The sequence below is a fragment of the Vulpes vulpes genome, chromosome 1 (genome assembly GCF_048418805.1).
Source record: "Vulpes vulpes isolate BD-2025 chromosome 1, VulVul3, whole genome shotgun sequence".
NCBI classification, from domain to species: domain Eukaryota; kingdom Metazoa; phylum Chordata; class Mammalia; order Carnivora; family Canidae; genus Vulpes; species Vulpes vulpes.
Window position 1 is genome coordinate 161,072,220 of NC_132780.1, and position 20,278 is coordinate 161,092,497.

The 20,278-nt window shown below is 38.3% G+C and overlaps 1 protein-coding gene and 1 pseudogene across 1 annotated transcript; one reads left to right on the forward strand and one right to left on the reverse strand.

Moving 5' to 3' along the window:
• Positions 1-2,046: 2,046 nt before the first annotated feature.
• On the forward strand, positions 2,047-7,980 carry LOC140597695 (endogenous retrovirus group K member 13-1 Env polyprotein-like). Its single transcript, XM_072746729.1, has 2 exons — positions 2,047-2,216; positions 4,967-7,980. The coding sequence occupies exon 2, from the start codon at positions 5,572-5,574 to the stop codon at positions 6,433-6,435; it is 864 nt and encodes a 287-aa protein (XP_072602830.1). The 5' UTR covers positions 2,047-2,216; positions 4,967-5,571; the 3' UTR covers positions 6,436-7,980.
• Positions 7,981-14,793: 6,813 nt separating this feature from the next.
• Positions 14,794-16,805, reverse strand: LOC112914109 (ATP synthase subunit alpha, mitochondrial-like; annotated as a pseudogene).
• Between the last annotated feature and the right edge of the window lie 3,473 nt (positions 16,806-20,278).

A 20,278-nucleotide genomic window follows, 5' to 3' on the forward strand; every position in this document is an offset into this window, starting at 1 on the left:
TATACAAAGATTACAAGTGACAGAGAAAGTCTGAGGTAAATGGAGAGCAAAGATATACCAAAAGATTATCGATCAAAAGATTTATAAACCCAAATTAGTAACAGATGAAATAAATTTTAAAACAAAAAACATTGTTTTAACAATGTTAACATATTATCTTCATTCAAATTAAGCTTTATATATTATAAGTCCATCAGCTAAAGATATTCTAGAAAAAATATTCTGGAATTAATAAAAATTTAGAGAAAAAACTGTATACTAGATTAATATTTCAAAATCAAAATTAATAACTTTCTAAAATTTCCAGCCTTAAGCATCTAGAAGTAGAAGCAGAAATTTTATTTTATTTATTTATTTATTTTTATGATAGTCACACACAGAGAGAGAGAGAGAGAGAGAGAGAGGCAGAGACACAGGCAGAGGGAGAAGCAGGCTCCATGCACTGGGAGCCCGATATGGGATTCAATTCCGGGTCTCCAGGATCGCGCCCTGGGCCAAAGGCAGACGCTAAACCGCTGCGCCACCCAGGGATCCCCGAAGCAGAAATTTTAAATATCAAAATATGAAGCTGCTATAATAATGCAATATGGAATAAGCAGTGTATTTTAAAAACTAATCAGTTTACAGAAATATTTTAGTATATATGACAATTAACATGAATAACTCAATGGGAGAACCTATTAGTTAATACATGGCCACTATTCCAAATGAGTATTCATCGGGAAAAAATTAAAATGTGATTTTTCTCTTATACAACCATCCAAAACTAAATTTCAGATATATATTTCAATGTATAGAAAATTAAGTATTATAAGGAAATCTAAGACATGTACAAACTAATATTTAGAAAATATATTAAAAATCAAAGCCTACAAGTTTTCACAAAATTGCGTGTTAGTCAGGATCCAGTAAGGAAAGCAATAAATGCATTGATTATTTCAACAAAGGGAATTTAATATGCCAAATTTGGTACACAGTTATTGGAGCACTCAATGAGCAAGAAGACACTGAGGTAATCCCGAGACAGTAATTGCGGGAAGAAGTATGTGCACATGCACACACATATACTCTCTTACTCCAGGGCTGGGAGAACAAAATAGATTGGGGTTATCTGACGCTAGGAGCCCAGGATCCTAAACCTGATCTTGGACCTCTGCTTCATACCCAACAAGAAGCCAGCTGCAAGGACAAAAGTGGTTTGCAGAGTCTTAGCTCCAATATTTGGAATGACTTTGGACTTTGGAGCTAAAAAATAATGTTTAATACTGGTACAGATAGAGTTGACTACATAAAGCTTAAATACTTTGTATGGCAAAAGATATAAACAGAGTTAATAGACAAGTAAATAGATTTGCAATAAGGACAAAATCATCATTTTCTTGGCAATCTATCAAATTACAAAAACAAACAAACCCACAGACACCAGAACAGAATGGTTTTGTTTACAAGGGTACATTTATTGTTAAATTATTCATAGTGGCAGAGGGAAAGAGCAAGAGAAGAAAAATAATTTTAATCAATGTGAGAATGATTGAATAAATATGTCTACACATCCTGAAATATCATGCAGTGTTTAAACAAGAAACTGGTTCAGGTTCCAATAGTAGTAGGTGTGGGCGACCACAAACTAGCTGGAGTAACTGAACCAAACCAGGCCCGGACTTGCATCCCTCATTCACTCAAAAGGCTCGGGAGCCTAAAGGGTGAATAGTTGGTAGACGCTTGAGACAGGGCTTGAGCAATGGTTCTCAGGGCTCACTTGTACGTGATCGCCCACAATAGATACAACTTATTTTGACCTGGTCATAAATGTAAATAAGGGTCTGTCTGTCCTTGCTGGTCTGTTTACCATATCTAATATTCCTTTGAAGTATGCACATCTGGAGCAACAAGCTTATCTATTTACCAAGGTCTTCTGGCACCTGTGAGTGTCTTGCATGCTGAGAAAGGGGAATTTTGGAGGGTTTCACAAACCTGCTAAAAATAAACACCTTCTTGGCTTTGTTTTGCTCATGCTATAAAATGTTGTAAAACCTTGAATAAAGCTGGCACTGCTTGGACATCATCCACTGTGTCCCTCCTGTACCCATCTCTTTACTTTTCTTTTATTTTCCTCATCCCCTAATCCTCAGGACCCTGATCGTGTTGCCGCAGCACGCACAACAAGTGGCGCCCGAACAGGGACCTGAGCACATGCAAGAGAGGTGCACATAAAGGTAAGTCGTCGCTGACAATCAGGTAAGGGGAGCCCAGTTACTTAGGGCCACGACAGGAGTAAAAAAATATGGGACAGTCACAATCTATGGAACAGGTCTTCTTTATGACCGCTCTGCAGGCCCTTATGGAGCGAGAAGGGTCCAAGGTCTCTAAAAAGGCCTTGCAACAATTCTTTTGTACTGTATCAGACTGTGTCCCTGGTTTCCAAAAGAAGGGACTGTCAGTTTGGATGCCTGGCAAAGGGTAGGGCAGGAAATTAAAAATCAACTTAAAAAACATGGTCCTATGGCCTGTCCTCCAGGCACCATGCAAATTTGGGAGGAAATAAGAGAGATTTTAGATCTACAACACACTTTCGAATTAATCTCTATACCTTCTCATGAATCCCTCCCTGAAAATGATGTTCAGACCTCTTCAGAGGAACAAAAAGTAAATAATAATTTGGTGATTGAGTCACCATCACCACCAATTACTTAACACTGCCCCCTCCAGATTCTCCCACCAGTGTCTCAGATAAAAATTAATGATGGGGAGCAAACTGATTAACTTTAAATGGATCCAGATAAAACATAGTAAACAGGTCTTGAAAATTATCACTACTAAACCTAAAACTTTTATTCTATTGAGGTTTACTAAAAGTCACATAAGCTCTGTTATCTTTTTGCAATCTGTTAGTAAAAAAAAAATTGACTAAATTGATAATTAATTGTCTGTTTACAAGTTTTCATAAGTAATTGTTAAGATACCTTTCAAAGTCCTTGGTAACCTAAAACCTTAGTCACACGTTGATGATAAATAAAATTAAATTCATTGGACATCTAGGTCTTTTCCAAACAAGGAAAAGTACTAAAACGTTGATTTAAATCTGTTGATTAACATGCTTTATGCTTAACTGTTTCATAAATTTGCCATCTAAAAAGTTCTGATGTTCAAAAATCGGTTACTCCTTAGTTTTCACTGGACACTAAGTTTCCTAAAAATTAAAAAAAAAAAAAACTCTGCTGAAAGAAAACTGATGACTGATAAAAAAAAAATGAAAAATAAAAAAAAGCAACTCTGTATGTCTGTATGTAAAAAAAAAAAAAAAAAAGATATGTAAAAAAAATGTAAGGAATGGGAATATATTTTTGTTCAAAAGAAAAAAAAAGAAGAGAGTAATTTTGTCCCAAATGAGACTGACTGAAAAAAAAATGGCTTAAAACAAATTCTAAATACAAAAAAAGATGTGAAAGTGTTATGAAGGGAAGTCCTTGAAAAGGAATTTTAGATGTGGTCAGAACAAACTAATATCAAAGTAAATGGATTTTAAAGTACGAGAGTATAAGATTGAAAGTCTACTTTCTGTTCAAAAGTTTCCTTAATTTGTTAGTCTGCTCTTGATAAGAGCAGCAGTTTTGTCTAAAAAGGAGTCAGGTGTACGGGGGCAGCCGTAACCACGAAAACGGAGACCATCTGGGCAGAGCCACTGACTGCCGGAACGTCGGCTCAATGGGCAAAACTAACCGCAGATAAGGTACAAACTTTATTTAGTATAAGTTTAAATTGGCAAATAGCCTTGTCCTGTTATCCTGGACAACTTAAATATCATCTGCCCGCAGACAGACTTGCAATTTCTTTCTACCACGTCTGTCTTCAGTTCCACAATTATAGCAACAGAATCTCTGGCTAACGCCGTCACTATATTTGTTAATGCTGATAAAACAGGGCACTTTGGAATTTACAAGGAATCCTCTAAGTCTAAAAACAACTTATCAAAATCATTATCCCACTAAGTCAGCACAGACAGCTGAACTGAAGGCTGTCCAACTGGCTTTGCAAATGTTTCCTAAACTCTGCAATCTATTCACTGACAGTCACTACCTGGCTCGAGCTGTTCCAGCCTTGCCACATGCTTATATACTCACAAATGATGAGGAACTATATCACTTATTCTTTAGTATTCAACAAATATTATGGGCCAGGCAAGCTCCTATTTTTGTATCCCACATACGGGCTCATACTAATTTGCCTGGTCCCCTCTCTGAAAGCAACCACATTGCTGACACCATTATTCATACTTATAGAACAAACACAAACAACAAACAATTGGCCACGCAGAGTCATGCTAGTTTTCATCAAAATGCCTCAACTCTTCGCAGACAGTTTCACATCACTAGAGAAGAGGCCCGTCAAATAGTAAAAAACTGTCCGGCCTGTCCAATCCACCATCCTGTTCTTACTTAATCAGTTAATCCCAGAGGATTGATGCCTAATCATCTTTGGCAAATGGATATTACCCTCTTTCCTGCTTTCGGCCGCTTAAAATATATACATATCTCTATTGATACTTTCTCTGGATATATCCACGCTACTGCACATTCTGGAGAAGCCTTTACTGATGTTCAAAATCATTTATTTTCAGCCTTCTCCCAAATGGGAACCCCTAAGGCCATAAAAACTGATAATGGCTCAGCTTACAGCTCCAAAACTTTCCAGAACCTTCGTGCTACCTTTAAAATTAAGTACTTTAACAGGAATTCCCTACAACTCACAAGGTCAAGCCATAGTTGAAAGAGCTAACAGTACTCTCAAATCTTACCTTAAAAAATTAAAAGAGGGGGGAGATACTACAGGGAACAGTGAAATACTCTCCCCATATGCATTTAACTCTAACTCTTTATATTTTAAATTTTTTGAATGTTGATGATATAGGACGGATGGCAGCTGAACGGTTTTGGCATCCAGATTTTTCTCCTCTCCCTTACGCTAGGTGGAAAGATCCACTGACTGGCATTTGGAAGGGCCCCGACCCTGTCCTTCGCAAGGGGTGTGGGTATGTCTGTATTTTCCTCCAGGATGAGGACACCCTGCGATGGCTCCCGGAACGATGGTGTCAACTCCTCGCCCCTACACCAGAGACTTGCCAGCGTGACGATAACTCGCCCACAAAAAAGAAGAAAGAGACATCTCCTGTCGCACCATTGGGCCTGAATAAGGAAACTGATCAATCAAGCGATAAGCCTGGCTGAACAGCCACAGCCTAATGAGTCCTTACTTATTATCCTTCTTACTGTAGTAGCTACTACAACCCCTCCTGTTGGCGAAGTGGCTGTATATTGGGCCTATGTACCTGACCCACCTACTATAAGGCCAGTTACTTGGGATGATCCTACTCCCCAAATACACACCAATATGACAGAATATTTTGGAGGGAGTAGTTCTGATGGCATGGAGGTTGCAAACCATTCTATCAATTGAACGGGCCTGGTAGCTCAGGTACCCTTGTGTTTCCAATTGCCACTATGTAACCAAAAACCAGTTAATGGTTGCTTGGTAGTTCAGCCAGTACCTCACATAGTGACATATCTCTCAAAAATGGAAAAGAATGAAAAGCCTCCATCCCAACTTGACATAATGTTAGAAGGGTGGATCGTTTATGAGGTCACTGGTGACACACCTCCCAGTGACCCTCAACAAGGTAGGCACCCTCTCGGGTACCCCAATTGTCCTCAAAATTTAACCTATGCTATTTCAGGTCCTATTTGGATGGAGTGCCTTCAGAAGACACCTTTGGTTATCTCTCCTCACGGCATCCCTGAATTTTCTATCACGGACTGGTGGAGAATGACAAGAAAGGAGCTTCTACGCTATATTGCAAATCCACCTGGTCGACCAATGCATAATGTGACTATACCCAGAGGAGTTTTTTCCACCGTCGGAGAAATGTACCACGCAGAACTCTGGAAATTGGTAGCCGCTATGGGACCGGCCAAGATACAGATGGCTAAGAACGGCCACACAAACACAAAGGACTCTAATCTTACTATACGGGCCTGTGTGCCTAGGCTGTTCCTATTGGTGGTGGGATATGGGACGACAAATTTTTCCTTTATGCAAAATAATGGAGCTGATATGTTATTTGAACTAGAATGTAAAAATTGTGTATTAACCAATTGTTTGCCTGTGCACTTGCCCTCACCTCAAACAGGTCCTGTCACTATCTTTTTGACTATGCAACTGCCTTATTTACTATTACCTGTTGAGATTGAAGGCCCTTGGTATGCTAATTATGGTTATCAGTTTGCTGTGGAAATGCAGCTACAATTGAAAAGATTGAAACGCTTCCTTGGGCTGTTGATGGCCGGTATTACTGCCTTGGTTACTCTTATAGCTACTGATGCTGCAGCCTCTGTGGCCTTTCCCAGGGTATACAAACAGCACAATATGTTAACCACTTAGCAAAAAACATCTCTTATGCGCTGTCTACTCAGGAGCGTGTAGATCAAAAGGTTCTCAGTCGTCTTGATGGGCTTGAAGAGGCAGTAGAGTTTCTAGGGAATCAACTATCCCTGTTTAAAACCCAGATGTCCTTGGTTTGCCATGGCGGGTTTCAGCATATATGTGTCACCCCTATAAAAGCCACTAATGTAACATGGGGACAAGTTAAAAAACATCTACCAGGAATATGGTTTCAGAGTAATATAAGTCTTAATTTGTTAAAGTTGCAAAAGAAAATTTCCATTATCAGTCATTCTCAAATAGGTGTGACAAACCCGGCTAAAATGGTGGCTCATATCTTGGATGGCCTGCACGGATTTAATCCAGGCAACCTATTAAGATATTCATTCTGGATGTTTATAAGCATATTTACTATTATGATTATTTCATTCTTTGCATGGTGTGTGGTTCAGGCCAAAGCAAGACAGCACAGATTCAACATGGATGCTCAATTACATTTCCTCAATCTTAAAACAAAAACGGGGGAAATGTGGGCGACCACGAACGAGCTGGAGTAACTGAACCAAACCAGGCCCGGACTTGCGTCCCTCATTCACTCAAAAGGCTCAGGAGCCTAAAGGGTGAATAGTTGGTAGACACTTGAGAAAGGGCTTGAGCAACGGTTCTCAGGGCTCGCTTGTACGTGATCGCCCACAAGTAAGATAACAAATATAGGAGTGGTTAAGGGCTGTGGAGAGTCTGAGATTTTACTCTATTTAGCCTACCACAGTTTAATCGATGCTAGCATAAGAAACAAGATTCCTAGGTCAAAATCAAAAGACTATTTTTCATGGCAAAACAGAGTACCTACTTCTATTTTCTAAGGGTGTTTTCTATTCAAACATCCTTGTAAAGATTGCCTGGGACGGAAGCTGTCATACAATGTGTAGGGGCATCGTAGAGAACCACCTCTGACAATCTCCTGCATATTACAATGATAAATTCTGAATAAAATGTAAATATTAAAAAATTATTTAAAAGCAATGGAGAGTGATCAAAAAAAGACAAAAATTGGAAGGGATTCGAGCCTTGAAAGAATGGAAATGCATGGTTGAGACCTACTTTTAGGGAGCGTTTTTCCTGAGGGCCAACCTTAGCCCAAAAGGAACAGAGTCACCAGAACTCAAGCAGAAAACTATTTTATTTGCCTGAGATGTCAAGGATAAGATTTAGGTCTGCCAAAGTGAGTGAAAATTGAGAGAAAACAATCCTCAAAAGGAGGGAACCATTCATTGGAAGAAGCCCCAAAATCTGTGAAACAAAAAAAAAAACCTCTTTTCAAATCACTAGATGATGTCTAAATTGCACTTATATAGAAAAGACTCCAAAGGCAGTAATAAGAAATTATCTATTGAAAATTTTAATACTTACCAAATGTATGTATTATATAATAGCTATATAATTTTAATGAAGTTCTGGTTAGATGGTTATATATTAAAGTTCAAATGATCATATGCTATATATGTTAAAATCATTTAAATGATGTACACATATCTTTCCCAGAAAGTCTATTTTTGCGTTCTAATGTCATTTCTTTAAGATTTATTTTTAATTCTTTTGTGTCTTCACTTCCTTAAAGTGAAGTGCTTTGTTTTCTGCAATTGGTGTGACTTCCCTTTTCTGGGGTTACACAGTCCCCTGACGTGTATTCTAATTTTGCTTTGCTTGCTCATGTTATGTTTCTTCAACATTCAGATTGCTTTGCATCCTCCATCACCATCCCCAGTGAGTGTCTGTTCTGGTGGATCAGTGGTGAATCACTTGGCCAGTGATTCCCAGTTCTGGGAGAGAGAGATTCTCTGTCAACACAGGGAGGAAAGGGGGCAATTAAGCCCACTAGGTGGTTTCTGCCCTGAGCTTCCCCTCAACCAAAACTGTGAAGATGTAGCAAGCCCTCATAAGAACAAGATAGCAAGCAAAAAAAATACATTCTTCCGCTGCAACCTGTGCCCCCTCAGGGAACCACAGAAATATCAATTCTCTTCAGTCCTGGAGGAAAGAAAGATGCATCCATTTCATTCAATACCACCAAGTGGTAGAAAGGCAAGGTCATACAGTAATGCCTGTTTAACTTTTTAAGAAGCAGTCTTAAAATGAAGAAAAACAATGAAATGGTACATTTCATTCCCACCATCTTCCATTTTCATTCCCACCAGTAGCACATGACCGTTCAGTTGCTTCTGCATTCTCACCAACACTTCCTATGTTCCATCCTTTTAGTTTTAGCTATATTTAATACTTACATGGTAAATCAATTCATTGGTCTGTCAAATGAATCAACTTACCCACGCAAAAACATGTGTGCAAATGTTCATAGCAGCCTTATCAGTGATAGCCAAAAACCGGACTTCAAGATGCCACTCAGAGGATTTCTAAGATGATGGAAGGTTTTGATTGGGGTATTGCTTACAAGAATTTGTATATTATATCAAAAGTCATTAAATTAGAGGCACCTGGGTGGTCTAGTTGGTTAAGTGTCTGCCTTTAGCTCAGGACATAGGCTCAGAATCCTGGGATCCAGCCCCAGGCAGCTTAGCAAGGAGTCTGCTTCTCCCTGTCCTTTTACCCCTAACCCCCACTTGTGCTCTCTCTCTCTCAAATAAACAAAATCTTTTTAAAAAAGTCATTAGACATTTAAGATCTGTGTATTTTACAGATGAAAGTTTTATTTGAAAAAATAACTATAATATTTAGAATAAGCAAAAAAAATTTTAAGGGAAATAGGGATATTCCAGAGCATTTGTTGAGATTTGTACAGCCAGTAATAAAGAAATAAACATATAATATCTCCTATAAAACAAAGGCTAAAAAGACGGATTCTGTAGATTACCTATAATTACTTAAATATAGTTATAAACATGGTTATTTAAATGTGGAATAATATAAGAAGTTTCTAATGTGGTAGTTCACTACATGGCTTATCATCTGCAGAGGTAGGGAAATATATAAAAAAAAGAAATGAAAAGGAGAGAGAGTTAAACTGAGCAAGAGGGGTACTCAGAGAGACTTCACTAATTTGTGATCATTGTATATGTATGATCATATGTACACATTTATGTAAAGTTATATATGGACAGGGTTGCTACAGTGCACAACCCCAGGAGGAACATTTCACATGAGTGGTTATGTAATGCAGTAGTACTTCAGAAGGTTGTATATATGTCTAAAACAAAGAATATTTTAAAAAGACCTATAAAAATGAAATAAAATAAGGGCCTATTACTTCCATAATAAACCAATCTAATCAATTCTTAGTAGGAAAAGACTCCTAGTAGCAAGCATTTATTTTTTATCGAACAGTGTGGTATTTAAGATTTTATTTATGGCTTCTGAATGGGATCTAAATCTCCTATAACATATCTTATCAAGTTTTCTTACACTTAGGCCTGAATCTGATCCCTACATGGAAATACAATGCAATGTCTCCATTTTTAAAAAAGACTTTATTCATTCATGAGAGACAGAGAGAGAGAGGCAGACACTTAGGCAGAGGGAGAAGCAGGCTCCCCATGCTGGACTTGATCCCAGCACCCTGGGATCATGATCTGAGCTGAAGGCAGACACTCAACCACGGAGCCACCCAGGTACCCCAATGTCTCTATTTTCTTTATAGTGTAATGATGTGGTTAAGTTGTGCCAAAGCTTGGGTTCAAGCTAAATTATAAAGAACTAATAGTCACAGTTTGTTGGGGAAAGTAATAAAATGAATGACTCAGCCCTTGTTCATAAAAAGGAACAAAATGTTATTACACATAGGTTATACTTTTGTATACATTGGAGATATAAAAATATCTGCTAAAGGAACTATTAGGATTAGCAAAGCCATCTAATATTTTTCTTCTAGTAGTTTGAACACATTTCTCTTCCATTTCTTTGGTGGATTCAAACAAGCAGGGCAGTCAGACTGGTGGAGGGTAGGTGGCATGATCCCCAGTGGAGAAGGTAGGTATATAAATTATTTTCCTTGAAAACTAAAACAGCTAATGTACCAAAGGTGGTTCGGATGCCCTTTCCTTCAGGACTGAAACATGTTGGGATTTCTGTGGTTCCTGGAGGGGCCACAGGATGCAGCAGGAGAATGTATTTGCTTGCTTGCTATCTTTGGTCTTATGAGGGCTTGCTACATCTTCACAGTCTTGGTTGAGGGGAAGCTCAGGGCAGAAACCACCTGGTGGGCTTAATTGCCCCCTTTCCTGCCTGTGTTGACAGAGAATCTCTCCCAGAACTGGCAATCACTGGTCAAGTGATTCACCACTGATCCACCAGAACAGACACTCACTGGGGATGGTGATGGAGGATGCAAAGCAATCTGAATATTGAAGAAACAAAATATGAGCAAGCAAGGCAAAATTAGAATATACTTCAAGGGACTGTGTAACCCCAGAAAAGGAAGAATAAAGCATTCTTTAAATACAGAGAACAAACTGGTGATTGCAGGGGGGGAAGTAGAGCAGGGATGGGTGAGATAGATAGAGGAAATTAAGAGGAGGGATCCCAGGGATCCATGGGTGGCGCAGTGGTTTGGCGCCTGCCTTTGGCCCAGGGCGCAATCCTGGAGACCCGGGATCGAATCCCACATCGGGCTCCCGGTGCATGGAGCCTGCTTCTCCCTCTGCCTCTCTTTCTCTCTCTCTCTCTCTGTGACTATCATAAAAAAATAAATAAATAAAAGGTGCAAACTTCTAGTTATGAAATGAATAAGTCACAGAGATGAAAGTACAGCATTGGGAATAGAGCTAATAATATTTTCATAATGTTGTATGGTAACCACACTTATCATTGTGAGCACCGAGTAATGTATAGAATTGTCAGATCAGTATGTTATACACTTGAAACTAATGTAATTTGTATGCTAATTACATCTTGATAATAAAAATAGAACAAAGCATTCTTTTTGAGGAAGAAGTGAAGAAACAAAATAATTAAAGATAAACCTTAGAATTAGACATCAGAGTACAAAAATAGACTTTCTAGGAAAAATAAGTATATATTATTTAATTAAATGATTTTAATTTATGTAGCATATGATCATTTAAACTTTAATACATAACCACTTAACTAAAGTTTAAATTATATAATTATTATATAATATATATATAATTAGTAGTTAAAAATTTTAATAGACAAACTAAAACGGAAGAAACTCACAGCTAAGAACAGGTTTACCAGTCTGAAAAAAAAAAAAAAAAAAACAGTCTAAAATACAGGGACTCCTAAACCTGGGAAACAAAGAGTTGCAGAAGGGTTGGTGGTTGAGGGGAAAAAGTAACTGGGTAACAGGCATTAAGGAGGGCACATGATGAGATGAGCACTGGTTGTTATATGTTGAAAAATTGAATTTAAATTTTAAAAAATTATTTAAAAATTATATAAATAAACTAATCAATTTTAAAAAATACAGAGGAAAAACAGTGTGGAAGAGGACAAAGGGAAAAGGGGAAAAGACTGCTCTGGAAAGCTGGGAAGTGTGGAGGACATTTTCAGGGTACCATCCGGATAAATCAACTCCATTAGAGTTTCCTCTCATCACCTTTCTTGTGATGCTGATGCTTCTGGAATGGGAGCCAAATTTTGAGAAAGATGAAGTCAAGCAGCCAGAACACCAAACAAGTTACCACAAGGGCTGCTCTTCTGCCTTGTAAATTTAACTCAGTTTTTAATAATAGTAACCTCCCCAAAAACCCATGTTATATAAAGTAAAAATTTAAAGGTATTTAAACTGAGCAAAATCATAGAACCATAGAATCCATAGAATCCATAGAATCATGGATTTCACCATACTAACCAATCCTTACCTTTTTTCTAAAAGTGAGGATACAGTACAAGAAACTTGACATGAAACACTATTATCTAAGTTGGCAAGATTCTATAATTTTTTTAGTTGAAGGCATGCATACACCAAAATCAGCTCCTTGCACAGCTTAAAATAAACTTCCAAAAATTTGTGTCCATAGTGAATTTCTGAAATATAAGCTATATTTTCTCCACTGACCCTTTTTACTTTTAAACAGGGATATTTTCCTTTCAAAAATGAATGAATATTCCAAGTCTTAATAAGGACGGAAATACAGGATTGAACACGTAGGTGAAAAGTATATTTTTGAAATGCCAATTTTATTAATATTCTTAGTATCGTTAACAATAAAGTACAAACTACACTGTGCCCAAATGAGGAAGCCTTAGGGTTTTAGGCACATGAGAGAGAGAGACAACACAGAAGTCACAGCATTGTTTCTAATTTCTACAGGTATAGGAATGGAGCAGCCTGCTTTTCTCTGGTATGTATGAAAGAATCTCTTTACATGTCTGTAAATATTTATTTTTAAAATCTCAACATCATAAATCAAAGCCCAGCATTAATATTTCCTAATCCTTTACTTTTGCCAGGGTGTTTACCTAAAGATTTTTGTATTTAAAAGGATCCACACTTTTAATTTTTAATCATAAAAATCCCGATTCTTTCATGCTTGATTATCAGTGAGGTACAATAAACAGCCACAGTTGGTATTCTGGCCAGGAAAAAGTGATAAGGAATTGATATATCAATTCCTAGCTTGTTGGGTACAGTTAAGAGTTGAAACAGATGGGCAGCCCGGGTGGCTCAGCGGTTTAGCGCTGCCTTCAGCCCAGGGCCTGATCCTGGAGACCCGGGGTCGAGTCCCACATCGGGCTCCCTGCATGGAGCCTGCTTCTCCCTCTGCCTGTGTCTATGCCTCTTTCTCTCTCTCTCTCTGTGTGTATCTCTTGTAAATAAATAAATAAAATCTTTAAAAAAAAAGAGTTGAAACAGAGGGACACACATGCACTGGGCAAGGTGGGTTCTAGAATGCCTAAATGCTGGAAAACATCATTACAGATCAAGTGGCCTATAATCAAATAAAAAACTGTTTAGCGAAGGTCACACATTATTTGTGGAGAAGATGCTGAAGGATTTTGGAAACAATGTCTGTAACCATGAGTTATAGGTGGACAGGAGTCTTGGTGATACAGACTGTTGATAGTATCTGCCTCACACACTCTGTCATTCAGTCATATAATCTGCTTTTCTGAAAGCTCCTATGTAAGCCCGTTTATGAAATGTGACTTCCTCAAAGGTGGGGAAGGATTTTTGTCTTGCAGGTTGTGTTTGTCTTTGTAATCTCAGCATCACCTGGAGTCTGGCACACAGTAAAAGTTCACAATATGTTTCTGATGGAAAGAGCTTCCATTTAGTAAGCCACCATGACTCTTTGTAACTGTTGCTCTCAGGCAAATAATGTCATAGGAATGCTGCTGTAAATGTAAAGAATGATACATCTTGAAATTTTAACACAGCCACAGCTAGATTACCTTCTCAGTATCTGTTAATTGAAGGTTGAATAAAAGACTAAGTAAGGTCCTTACATTTTCAAAAACTATATAATCCTTGAAATAATCACACAAGTTCCTTTTCACAGAAAACATCTGCTGTGCCCACATGCCTAAACATTCCCAACAGGGATGGCTATTACCCAGGGAGGGTGGGAGAATGTGGATGGATGGACTCAATTAGCAACCCATTATTCCAGCTACTAAGAGAGACTGTTGGGAAGGTCTAGTTCTGTTTGCAGGAACACCAGTGTGTAAAATAATAGCAACTACCTTTTACTGAATGCCTACTAAACATTAAGCATCACTATAGGCACTTTACATATGCTATTGCTAATTCTCACAGCAAGTCACCCCAGATCCCAGAGTTAATAAGTGGGGGTAACCTGCTGAGACTGGGTAGGAAGTCAGAAAGGAGACAGAGATGGAGGGTTCAACCAAAGCCATGTCTGAAGAGAATGACAAGGTGTGGTTACTGTCCTCACTAAATATCAGTCAAGCTGATATTTATGTAAATGGTGACACAGAAGTAGAAATCCCTCAGATGGGGCTCCTGAGGCTATAGCCAGGGCATCCCCTTGGCTCCACTTTCTCTTTTGTGCAGTCATCTGGAAATTTATAGATTCCAATTATTTTACTTTTCTTTAATGATTCTGAAAGTGGCAAATCTTACAAATATATGTTATTATGTCTCTGTTTCAAAAGGACAGTCAGAACAGAGAGTATAACTTTGATATTGATTTTCATGTAGTAAGAGCAAACTCTTTTTTGTTTGGTTTTTGATTAGCTCATTAAAAAATTTATAGTATGGGAACAAATTCTTATCTAGCTTTAAATGTGTTGAGTTGTTAGGTGCATTTTTCAAAGTTGTTTTAATGTATAGGGGGTGGGGAAGTTTGGCCCTTTTACATATAGGCAATCTGGATCAAGGCAAAAATTTGCAGAAGTTATAAAGAAGTTCAGGAGAAAGAGTTGACTGACAAAAGGAAAGGTGAGAAATTCCTTTTCCTTTTATTTTTCCACCAAGCAATATGGAACCTTTATTTTTAAGGTAATTTCTGTACCTCTGGAACATGAGAGTAATCCTTTTACAAATGGAACTGATTACTAGAATAAACGACAACAAAACCAAACTGGCATTTGAAGTGAATCCACAGGAGTTTAAGCTTCAAATCCAGCCAAGAAGTTTGTTACAATCTCTTTTAGCTTAGCATCTGGCTGTTCTGCGATCTTTCCATCGGCCCTCATATTGCCCAAGAGGGCTTGGTGCTAGCTGATAACATGAGCCAAGAAAGCACGCTCAAACTTTGTGATCTTGCTGGGCTCCAATTTATCAAGGTATCCTCTTACGCCAGCATAAATAATGGTCACTTATTCTTCAATAGCCATGGGAGAACACTGTCCTTGCTTCAGCAACTCAGTCAATCGCACGGCACGACTCAAGAGTTGTTAAGTGGCAGCATCAAGGTCAGAACCCAACTGGGCAAAAGCAGCAACCTCACAATACTGAGCCAATTCCAGCTTCGTGGTACCTGCCACCTGCTTCATGGCCCTGGTTTGGGCAGCAGATCCAACACGGGACACAGACAAACCGACGTTAATGGCAGGGCAGATACCTTTGTAGAACAATTCTGTTTCCAAGAAGATCTGTCCATCAGTGACGGAAATGACATTTGTTGGAATGTAAGCAGACACATCACAGCTTGCGTTTCTATGACTGGTAAAGCAGTCAAGGAGCCACCACCAAAAGAATCGTTCATTTTGGCTGCTCTCTGTAGCAGACAGGGGTGTAGGTAGAACACATCACCTGGATAGGCTTCACGACCAGGGGCCGGTGGAAAAGCAGACACACCTGTCGATAAGCAAGAGCCTGTATGGATAAGTCATTGTAAGTGATCAAAGCATGTTTGCCATTATCTCTAGAATACTCTCCCATAGAACAGCCAGAATAAGGAGCCAGGTACCAAAGTGGAGCAGCATCAGAAGCAGTAGCTGACACCACGAGGGTGTACTTCATGGCATCTGCATCTGTAAGTCTCTTCACCAACTGGGCAACCGTAAATCTCTTCTGACCAACAGCAACATAGATACAGTATAACTTCTTCTTTTCATCAGTTCTGTCTTTGAAACGTTTCTGATTAATGATTGTGTCAATAGCAATTGACGTTTTGCCAGTTTGCCGGTCACCAATAATCAGCTCACGCTGAACACGACCAACTGGCACCAACCTATCCACAGCCTTGATGCCAGTCTGCATTGGTTCTCACACAGAGATTCGAGAAATGATCCCAAGGGCTCTCAGGCCAAGTTGCCTACGGGTCTTGGAACCAACTGGACCCTTTCCATCAATGGCATTACCAATGGCATCTACAACACGGCCCAACAGCTCCTGGCCAACTGGAACGTCCACAGTGGCTCCTGTTCTTTTTACGGTATCTCCTTCCTTAATTAGTTCATCATTTCCAAACACGACAACACCAACATTGTCAGGTTCCAAGTTCAGAGACATATCCTTTAAGCCTGAAGAACACTCTACTATTTCTTTGGCCTGAACATTCCTCAGCCCGTGTACATGGGCAATACCATCCCTAGTGCTTAGGGCATGCCCAGCCTCTTCAAGGTCGACTGAGGTGTCAGCTCCAAGAATACGCTCTTCAAGGATAGAGGATGCTACAGCAGTGCCAGTCTTCTTGAAGACGAGTGTTAGAGGCATGGAGGCTCCTTGCAGCAATGAAGGATGATCCCAAAGCATTTTTGGAGACCAGCCCAGCCCACTGAGGGAGGGTGTGGGCCACTACCAAGGGGATACGAGAGCATCTCTGCAGCCTGTCTTCGGTGGTTCCTCTGCTGCCGCAGCCTCCAGACTGACTGGGGCACAACGGCTGAGTGGGGGAGAAATTCCTTTTCCTGAGGAGAAAAATAGTCATGCTGGGAAATGTGGAGCCTCCACCTTTGAAGTTTCTTTTTCTGTCAAACTAAAGAGAAGGATAGTTCAGAAAGAGAGAAACAAAATCTTCAGAGATTACTTCAACAACTAAATAGGGAGAAGCTGAGATGATGGACAGCTACCACGTTGAGAAAGGCTCCTGGGGGTCATTCATCGTGGATACTGTGAAACTGTATGTTTACACCCAAAACTGACACCTGAAGACATATAGATGAAGACTTAGAGGTTCAGTTTTCAAAGTTTTAGGAAAGGATTAAGAATAAGAAGGCAGAAAGGTGAGACAAAATTAATTCACTATATTTTGGTATTTACATGCCACACTGATACTGCCACACTGATTTGCCCTGGTCATAATATACTACATAATTTTAGTTGCAAATTTCAGAAAAACTACTATTGAATGGAAAAGCTCTTTGGACAGGGCCTATGCTTTATTATATCTTTGTAGCTCTCCACTTCTGTTCTTAGTCAGCCCACAGGAAATGTTAGTAAATGAATGGGGAAAGAAATTTGTTTTTCATTTAACCACTCCTTTGGGAAGCTTATCCATCTGAACTCTAGATGAGGAACCCAAGGCCCAGGGCCAAACTCAAAAGCCTTTCTTAGAACATGTATTTGCACATGTGATGCTTTTGGGTTGGAAATATGGACAACTGGAGAATACATGCCCCACCCAAAAGTATTCAAATTCAAGTTTAAAACTCTCTGCCTTTCTAACGGCTGTAGGTATGTATAAGTGGTTCTTGGTGATATTGATTGAGTGCCTACTATGTTCTGGGTGCTGTGAATTTTGATAACTCAGGCGGGTAGATAATGTGAGTCTATTTTACAAATGAAGGAATAGGATTATAGATGTAAAATAACTTGCCCAAATTCACCCAGCTACTAAGTAACTCAAGTTGGAATTTGATCCGGGGTCTGTCCTTTCTACTTTAACCACACTGTTGATGGAATCAAGCTTGCTGGAGGTGTGAGTATGAGGAGACAGGCTTATGTAATATATTGCAAAGTGACAGCAAACATTTCATTTTACTTTGTTTTTGCACTTTACAATGATGGCACATGTATAATATTTTATTCACTTTAAAAGAAAAAAAAGCTTTACCACTGTTATTTTTTGAATTCACAATGTTCCCATGAGGAAATGAAGAGAAATTCTTCACTTTTAACATTTAAGTAAACAGAAAAACAAAAACCTAGAAGACAAAGGCTATAATGTAGTCTTTTCAAAGCAACCCAGCAAGGGAGCAATGTGAAGAAGGTGGAGCACAATGGCTTATGCTTCATAATTAGTGCTCTAACTACAACATATTGCTGCTATGCTTGAAATAACTGGGACGTTGTATACTTGCATCTCATTATTTGGAGTTTTGAAATACAATCTGAAAAAAAAAAGATCTCTAAAAAAATAGAGACATTAATAGTGATGATTTATATTACAAAAGTTCTTTTAAGTCTCAAAAATATTTACTCTCTAGGGTTTCTTATATTTTGAGCTTTCATAATACAATTAAATGCTTGTTTTTTAATCTATTAGGTATTTAGATTTTGAATTAAATCTATTTGAAGTACCTACAAAATAGCTTTTGAATCTATTAGGTACTTAACCTAATCCTGAGGTATAGGATCATTTCTCAAACATAGTGTGGAGATTTGATAATTAAAGAGCATTATGAAATAAAGGAAACCATCTTAGAACTAACAATAGCTAATAAATATTGAGGGTTTACCACCTAAAAGGCACTATACTAAGCATTTTATACTAATTTAGTGCCTCCAATAATTCTATGAAGGGGATATTATTATCCCAACTTTACAAATCTGGGAACTGTGACTCAGAGAAAAATTATTAGTAAAATTTTCAACCCTGGAGTCACATTTATAATTCTCTCTGACCAAGAGAGAAATAGTACACAAATATTAGAAGTGGAAGGTACCTTATAGATCATTTTGTCCATCATTTCTCCCACTAGGTTCCATATAAGAAGATATGGGTCAAACAGATCCCTGGTGAAATAGCTTTGGAGATCATTGCCTTCTCCATTCTTGGTCAGCCACAACTTCGGATTGTATAAATTCTTTTACAAATTCACATCACCTCAGAATGAAAGTTGTTTGTTCATTAAAAAAACAAACTATGAAACAACATGCTAAAAGCATTTGAAAGGTTCTTTTTCATATATGCTAATAATCCCCCTTCTATAATTCCCCTCTTTTTCCCAGGGTTGAGACTAATTTTGAGAGGACATTTGTTTCAGAGTACTACATATTGCTACTGCTGAGACAGGCTCTACACTTTCTGCTCATGGGTTACTGGTCTGTCTCACCTCTTAGGCAGCCCTCCTTCCCACTCACATGGCCTCTTCAAGACTTCCCCACAGTTAGCTCCTTGCCACTGTCTAAGGCCATCATAGGCTCACTAAATAGAAGCCAGTTTCTTTTTGGTTGGATGATTTTTGCCTGTAATTGTTAACATTTGTTTATCTCAAGTCTTAGGCCTTCCCTAAGCATTACAAGATATCACTCTTAGCTTCACTGCATTCTATAGTATCTTTTACAGCATTTGTTTACAGTATCATTTTCTATTTTTGAATTTGCTCCATGGTTTCTAAACATCTTTTGAGAATAGGCATCATTTTATTTTTTCATTTATGTGTCTCCTGTTCATATAAGTTTGTTATATATTAGGCCTCAAATATTGGTTCAGATTAATGAATCATTAGATCTCTCCATTATGGAAGACTTTTCAGACTTAATTATATAGTTTGGTCAGCATTTAAGTTATTGTATACATCAGGGATAAACATTACATTTCTTCTTTTACTGGGTAGACTGGTCTTCCCTTATATCAAATGAGATTTTATGCATGTGTGTACAAATATTTATACACATACACCTGAGGTCCTTAAAAACTTCAGATAAATATAGTAGAAAGTGGAACTAGAACTGGTGAGGACATTAGATATTACCAAATTTGATGGAGCTTTTCATTAAATATTAAAATAAAGTCCAGAATAGTTTCTGGCACATGGTAACCACTAGTTGGATAGATAATGAATGAACTCTGTACAAATATAACATTTATTTTAGATACACATTTTGTCTTGGCCTACAAATACCCTAGCTCTTGATATGGAAGTGGAATAGCTCTAAGTGCCCCCTAATTTTTCCAAGTATTAACTTTGTTGCCTATTCTTCGCTATCAACAGAAGACATTTCTTTACATACTTGTCAAGGAGCTCAATCTTGATTTGAGTACCATCCAGCAGCTTCAATGTAGAGCTGAAACACATACTAGTCAACGAGGGAACAATCAGAAAACTACATACCATACTAGCTAAGTTCTCCACAGAAATATTGTCCCTAAATCATGACTTAATATTTGCTTATTGGCTTTGTTCTGAAAAGAAAGTTTTCACAGTTGAAGGTGATGGGTGGTTTTAGAAGCGTGTCAACTGAAATTCAGTTAAACACAGTGGTATGTGAACAGGATTGTGTCCAGGGCAGTAC

Coding starts and splice junctions, on each gene's coding strand:
- LOC140597695 (XM_072746729.1), top strand. CDS start 5,572: ATGGAAAAGAATGAAAAGCCTCCATCCCAACTTGACATAATGTTAGAA.